The following is a 7,534-nucleotide window of genomic DNA, read 5'->3' on the forward strand; positions in this document are numbered from 1 at the left end:
ATTTCTTAGGCTGGAAGGACCTAACCAGTGGGAGTGTTGAGACGCACAAGTTTCCTGGAAATCACTTTTATCTCACTAACCCTTCCAATGAGACTTTCCTCATAAACTACATAACCAGATGCTTTGAAATTTCATACTGTGCCTAAGGCTCAGAGTTTTGATTGTTGGTGGAGGGCAAATTACATATCCTTTACATAGTAATCTAAGGCAATCAAAGTGATTGTATATTTTTAGTTCATTCTAGTCTTATCAACAGATTAAAAGCTATGCTTAAAAAAAACTATCAGGGTGACTTGTTAAATCTAAATATCCTTCTTGCCATATGCCATAATAAACCTGGACCCTTCCAAACACATCAATAATGTACTAGACAGTCAAATTGTGTTGTTTCTCTTTATATTAGGATCATTCAATTTTTCATTGATAAAGCATATGTATACTTTTCCCATTATTTTAGCTATGGAAATAATGTTGAAGAAATAAGGACTTATCCATGTTTCCATCAACACACAAATTCACAAAGCATCTGTGATTTCATCCCTATGAGGAATTCTTGGTAGGAGAATGTCCTCCACCAACAGATCAAAATCGTTCATGTTTAAGGCCCAGGGGCTTTTCTGAAGCACATAGTAGTTAAGTGACTTGCCTATGATCACCTGGCTAGTGTCAGAGGTGAAATGAAAACCCAGGTCTTCTTACCTTGAAGTCCAACACTATCTATACCACACCAGGCTACTTTTCTACCATTAACATATTCAGGATCAACTTTTCTATAGCCCTCGCCTTCTTTTGCAGTGAAGCAGGGTAAAAGTGAGAAGAGGGAAAATATATTTTTGGGGCAGTTAGGTGGCACAGTGATTAGTGCTCTGGCCTTGGAGTCAGGAGGACCTGAGTTCAAATCCAGCTTCAGACACTTACTAGCTGTGTGACCCTGGGCAAGTCACTTAACCCCGATTGCCTCAGCAAAAAAAAAAAATTATATTTACATTCAAGTGTCTTACTTAAGTAGAATGTAGCCTATAGAATACTGTTCAGCATAGAGATTATGAAAATTATTTATTAAATTAGGTTGAAGTGTTGATTTGCTTATTAAAGGAGGATTTTATAGCAGTTTAATCAGATGATTTTGTTTGAAAAGAATTGCTATTACATTCACTGAGGATAACTTAAAACTAATGAAAATATAAATAAAATAAGTCAAATTTTTATATCTATTTCCAAATACTATACAATTATGTTACAAAACTCATTATAATGCTTTTTGGCTTTCAGTCTGAGCTTGGTTTTGAATTTTGGTGCTATGGGCTAAAATAAACTACAAATTATGTGAAATTTCAAGTGTGTGTTATTAAACTTGAAGTTGTTGGAGAACTTCCCTCAATAATAGGGCCCAAGCAAAGATAATTTGGTTATCAACTACATCTTTTGCCCAATACCTTGCAGTCAGTATATGCCATAATAAGGTGTAGTAGATATCATGAAGAAAGTTCCTTGATGGACCCTGTCTTTCTCTTGATCAAACAAATTCTTTTCTCATTGAATCTCAGTCCTTCCAAGGATACTAGATTGGTAGACCTAGAGCAAGAGTTCTTTTTCTTGTTCTTCTTTTTTAAATAATATTTTATTTTCCCACCGATTACATGTAAAGACAATTTTGAATACTCATTAATAATGTTTTTGAGTTCCAAATTTTCTCTCTTTCCTTCACCTCTCCCCTCTCCGAGATAGGAAGCAATTTGATATGTTATATATGTCCAGTCATGCAAAACATATTACCATTTTAACCATGTTGTGAAAAAAGACAGAGACCCCAAAGGGGAAAAAAAAGAAAAAATGCAGAAGGTGAAAAATAGCATGCTTTAATCTATGTTCAGACTCCATCATTTCTTTCTCTAGAGGTGGGAGCATTTTTCATCCTGAGTCTTTTGGAATTGTCTTGGATAATTGTATTGCTGAAAATAGCTAAGTCATTCATAGCTGATCATCGTACAAAATTGCTGTTACCATGTACAATGTTCTGGTTGTGCTCATTTCACTTTGCATCAGTTCATACAAGTCTTTCCAGGTTTTTCTGAAATCAGCCGAGAGCAAGGGTTCTTAATCTTTTTTTATGTCATAGACTCCTTTGACAGTTTGGTGAAGCCTCAGAGCAATGCATTTAAATGCATAAAATAAAATATGTAATAATGCAAAGGAAACTAATTATACCAACATTCAGTCCACAAAATGCAATACAAATTATATGTGTGTGTGTGTTTGTGTGTGTATTTAAGCCAAGTTCATAGACCCCAAGTTAAAAATCCTTGTCATAGAGGATCCTGGGAGGCCTGGTTATTGCTGATCATAGAATTTCAGAACAGCAGTCATCTAGTCCAACCTATACCCCCCAAAAATAATCCCCACAATACATCCAACAACTTTTGTGTGAAGACTCTCAGTGAGGGTGAACCTCTAACCTCCTAACTCCGGCCGTTCTGCTTTTAGATCACTTTAATTGTAAGGAAAATTTTCTCACATCATGTCTAAATTTTTCTTTTTTCAACTTCTACCCATTGCTGCTAATTCCATCCTCTGGAGCCAACTAGAACATGTTTAATCTTTTTCCCTATGGCAGACATTCAAATATTTACTAGACTCAAAGTCAGGAATACCTGGGTTCAAATTCCACCCCAGACACAAAGTAGTTGTGTGACCTCAGGGAGACCATGTCCTCTTTCTTGTCCTCATTTCTTATCCTCATTCTCATTTCCTCAATAAGAAAGTTGGGCTATGTGGCTTATAAGATAATCTCTTCTAGCTCTAAATCTATAATCCTACGTCTACCCCAAATTATTTATTCTCTAGACTAACTGTTCCCAGTTCCTTCAAGAGATTCTCATGTGTCAGTGACTCAAGGCCCTTCGCCTTCCCTGATTGCCTTTTTTTTTTAAGCTACCTCCCACTTCCGAATGTCATTTTGCAGAACTGAATGCAGTCCTCCACATATGATATGATTGGGGTGCAATACAGTGGAACTATTATCTCTTTATTCTGAAAGCTCCTTCTTCCACTTGCAGCCTTAAATTGCATTTCATCTGCTTATTAGTAGAACTGTCTCATTGTGAATTATTTTTATTGTGGAAGCTCCACCTGGATTTACTTTAAAATAAGAGTATATAAATATCAGTGTCATGTTTTCAGACCAGATAAGCATGAAGCTATTTGCTCATTCAACAAACCAATCTTTTATTTTTTTCTTTAAAAAAAAAGCCACAAATTTCTGTATGGTTAAATTTAAAGTATAGTAAATTTAAAGTAAAAATTTATTTAAGTTTCTTCTGCACACTACAGTTCAATATTTCAACTCATATTAAGGAGTGAGGTGAAACGTGAAGAGTTAATGTTACCTTTTCCTTTAAATGTTAATTTATTTTACATCATAAGACAGTTTCATAATGAAAAAGAATTCCAGCAAACATTGCTCTAGATCCCATATTTTTCCATCAGCTCTTTTGCTTTAGAAATATAGGCACTCATGGCATCTTCCTTTGACAGACCTGAAAAGGAAAAAAACAGATTACCTTTGCTAATCTTCTGGTATACCAAACAAAGTATGTTATCCAGTTTGACAATTAAACACCTTTTTGGAGGTTCCATGCTTCCCACTTGGCTTTGCCCTTTAAGTCTAGCATTCCTGGACACTCTGCCAAAAGAAACACAGATTTGTTTAAATTTGCATTTTTATTAAATGGCATCATAACTGTTGTTCAAAATCCCTAACCCTGCCCACTGCCCAATTAAGAAATGCGTAGGTACCATACCGATGTCAACGTCTCCAACGATTGATTGTTTGTAGAGTCCGTAGAGCTCTTTGAGTTCTTCATCATTTGGCCTGGTTTTTAGTTTCCTAACATCTTCAGCAGCATTGTGAAAGTCATTCTGAAAAGGGAGAGGAAAGAAAGTCACTCGGTGGTACATTTTCTTCCTCTGGGCGGAGAGCGTGCATCATTTGCTTGAGCCTACTGCCAAGGAGATACGAAGAGACATTGGCCTCAAGGAAAATGGATCCAAACACTTAACTGGCTCTTTAATTAAACTCTAACGAATCCATGTAAGGAAATATTTTGTCCAATTTCTACTTAATTATGTAACTGCTCCACTCTGGTTTGCAAACCTTAAGGTGCCATATAAAGTATATTACTATTATTATTATTCCTTATATTGACAGAAAAACGAATAGATGAGTGATACTAAACCCCTCTGCTGCTAAAGGCTGGGCCAAATTAAGGAAAACTGTAACCTTTAAGGAAACCTAGTTATAGGCATTGGTCTTCTCCTTCCTTTCTTCACCCCTCTATTCCACTCCCATCCCCCACTTTGGAGTCAACTGATTTGCATGGTTGTCTGCCTCCTCAGCAGCAAGCAGCCTTTCCCCCTGCCCCTTTCTAGCTTCCCTTTCTGTATGGTCTTCTCCCATTAGAAAGTGAGCTTCTTACTATATCAGATTGTGCACCATCTTGGGGAGGTTGGTGGGAAGGAAGGGGGAAAAAATTTTAAACTTTTGATAAATCAAAATAAATTAATAAAAAAAAAAAGAAAGTGAGCTTCTTGAAGATAGGATGTAGCTTGTTGGCTCATCTTCATATGCCCAGCATTTTGTACTGTACATAAACAGAGCTGTGCACAATTCCTGGCATATAGTAAGGACTTAATAAATGCTCTTTCTGTTTGTTGTGGAAAGAACAATGGAATGATTGGGAATTGGTCTTAAATCCTGACTCTAAAAGTAACTAGTCGGCTAATTATTTGGCTAAGACATGTAGCTTCTCTGAGCCTTCATTTCCTCATCCGTAAAAGAAGAATAATACTTGCAATGCAGGGTTATTATGAGGAAAACACTTTGCAAATCTTAAAGCACGCATAAATGATAATAACTATTTAATTATTAGAGTACTATTTTATCATTTATTATATTATATAATATATAATTATTGCCCAGTTAATTTTTTCCTTCCTTATTTCCTTTACAAAAGGAAATTAGATATCTCTTACAAGTGTGTGAGTTAGATATGCATTATTGATAGAATATATTCTTTCACAAAGACAGAGATAAAATGAAATTATTTTCATTAGATCCATATTTATTTAGCACTGATTGTTCTAAACCCTTATCTTCTGTGTCCTATGATGTCCTTGAAAGTAAATTCTGGTGCCCTCATTTAAAAGTTTGTTTTATTAAAAAAAACACTGAGAAATATTTGAATTCTCTTTACTGCAGTCTTAAAAGCAAGGAACAAGAAAAAAGAGAAGACCATTTAACACAAAGTTGCAGCCCCTCGATATAATCAGCTGTTTTTTGTAAATAATGAGGATACGCTTGAGTACAAAACTTTGACAAGTGTTATAAGTGGGGAAATTATTATAATGTCCTAAACTGGTAAAATTTCCCATAATCAAGTTAACAAATATCTCCTTGGTAGCCTGCAATTTTCCTGGAACCATTCTACATAAATGAATAAATTAATTTTGATAAAAGATCTAAACTTGGAGGTTTAATTGAGATGTGGGACAAAAAAAATATTATCCTTCCCCCTTCTTTCAAGATATTCTAAAGAAAGAAAATGATCTGTTTCTAAAATGTAGTTAGCCTTAGAACTGGTCCAAAGACTTTTAATAATCATCCTTGTATAAAGATTTTTAATGTTTTTTGTCGAAAAGCTTACTAAGTAGACTCCTGGAGTAGTAAGGAACCTTCAGGGTCATTTAGTACAAACAAGCTCCATACAATGTAAGGATTCCTTCTAGGCTGTCTCTGAAAAATGGCTATGCTTGGCCACTCTCTCAAGCAGACCTCATAAACTGGGAGAGCAAGAAATAGTTTATGTGTCAGATTTAAGGAGAACAGAACAATTTATGACCAAACAGGAGATAGAGAACATTATGAAATGCAAAGTGGATAATTTTGATTATATCAAATTGAAAAGTTTTTGCACAAAGCCAATGCAACCAAGATTAGGAGGGAAGCAGAAAACTGGGAAAGAATTTTTACAACCAGTATCTCTGATAAGGGCCTCATTTCTAAAATATATAGGGAACTAAGTCAAATTTATAAGAATACAAGTCATTCCCTAATTGATAAATAGTTAAAAGATACGAACAGGCAGTTTTCAGATGAAGAAATTCAAGTCATCTATAGTCATATGAAAAAATGCTCTAAATCACTATTGATTAGAGAAATGTAAATCAAAACAACTCTGAGGTGCCCCATCATACCTATCAGATTAGCTAACATGACAAAACAGGAAAATGATAAATATTGGAGAAGATGTGGGAAAATTGGAACTAAATGCAACTAATGCATTGTTGGTGGAGTTGTGAAATGATCCAACCATTTTGGAGAGCAATTTGGAACTATGCCTGAAAGGCTATAAAACTGTGCATACCCTTTGACCCAGCAATAGCACTTCTAGGGCTATATCCCAAAGAGACCATACAAATGGGAAAAGGACCCACACGTACAAAAATATTTATAGCAGCTCTTTCTGTGGTGGCAAAGAATTGAAAACTGAGGGGATGTCCATCATTTGGGCAATGGCTGAACAGGCTGTGGTAAATGAATGTCATGCAATACTATTGTGCTATAAGAAATGGTGAACAGGCAGGCTTCAGAAAAACCTGGAAAGACTTGTATGGACTGATGCTGAGTGAAGTGAGCAGAACCAGGAGAATGCTGTACACAGTAATAGCCACATTGTGCAATGACTAACTTTGATTGACCTAATCCTTCTCAGCAATACAAGGATCTAAGACATATTCCAGATGTGAAGTGTTAAGGGTCTACACCAGGGTGAGGACAGGAGTAGAGGAAAGAAGAGGGCATATGTGTATTTTTATAAATGTTGCTACTTCCTTTTAGTATTCCTTGTATGACATCATTTCCAGATACTTCAATAGCCTAGTTACCAATCTCTAGATGACTTCTGCCATTTATTTTGTTAGTAAAAGTAACCTTAAATTTAAAAGGGCATAGGAAGTAATTTTATATCTGCCTCACAAGTGTAAAAGAAGAAATGAGAAATATTTTTATGTCAACTTTGCAAAAAGTTCTCAAAAATGAATTAATGAAAAAGTAGAAATTAAGTGCTTACTATGTGCCAGGCACTATACTAAGTGCTGGAGGTGCAAGTGTAAGCAAGCACTATCAGTCCCTGCCTGGAAGGAACTCAGATTACTAGGGGGAAGATAACGTATAAAAAGGGAGCTAAAAAGGAGCTGGGGAATGCACTTGGTTGCATGTGGAAATGGCTGGGAACCAAAGCCTGATTGTGAGCAAGAAGAGGCAAAAGGTCACCTATCAAGGCCTTGGCAGTCCAAACTCCAATAGGAGAGGGATGGGGAAGATCACCAGAATATAGGTGTCATTGTGTGGAAATAAATGTTTATGCTTGTGGGAAGAGGAGGAAGAAGAGGAAGAGGAGGAGGAAAAGGAGGAGGAAAAAGAAGAAGAGGAAGAAGAAGGAGAAGAAGAAGAAGAAAAAGGAGAAGAAGAAGAAGG

General features: G+C 35.9%; 2 protein-coding genes across 2 annotated transcripts in view; one reads left to right on the forward strand and one right to left on the reverse strand.

Annotated features, from left to right (window-relative positions):
- OLAH (oleoyl-ACP hydrolase) overlaps positions 1 to 860 on the forward strand; it is a 45,469-nt gene extending 44,609 nt beyond the window's left edge. Inside the window, 1 exon segment of the mRNA XM_027847917.1 lies at positions 10 to 860. Within this exon segment, the coding sequence (XP_027703718.1) occupies positions 10 to 146 (137 nt within the window). The 3' untranslated portion in view covers positions 147 to 860.
- Positions 861 to 3,276: 2,416 nt separating this feature from the next.
- The window catches only part of ACBD7 (acyl-CoA binding domain containing 7), a 16,493-nt gene continuing 12,235 nt past the window's right edge, over positions 3,277 to 7,534 (reverse strand). Inside the window, exons 2-4 of the mRNA XM_027847947.1 lie at positions 3,801 to 3,918; positions 3,620 to 3,682; positions 3,277 to 3,536 (exon numbers count right to left, since the gene is read on the reverse strand). Of these exons, the coding sequence (XP_027703748.1) occupies positions 3,463 to 3,536; positions 3,620 to 3,682; positions 3,801 to 3,918 (255 nt within the window). The 3' untranslated portion in view covers positions 3,277 to 3,462. The remainder of the gene's footprint in view (positions 3,537 to 3,619; positions 3,683 to 3,800; positions 3,919 to 7,534) is intronic.

This window comes from Vombatus ursinus, unplaced genomic scaffold, assembly GCF_900497805.2.
Source record: "Vombatus ursinus unplaced genomic scaffold, bare-nosed wombat genome assembly UNPS02005459.1, whole genome shotgun sequence".
Classification (NCBI taxonomy): Eukaryota; Metazoa; Chordata; class Mammalia; order Diprotodontia; family Vombatidae; genus Vombatus; species Vombatus ursinus.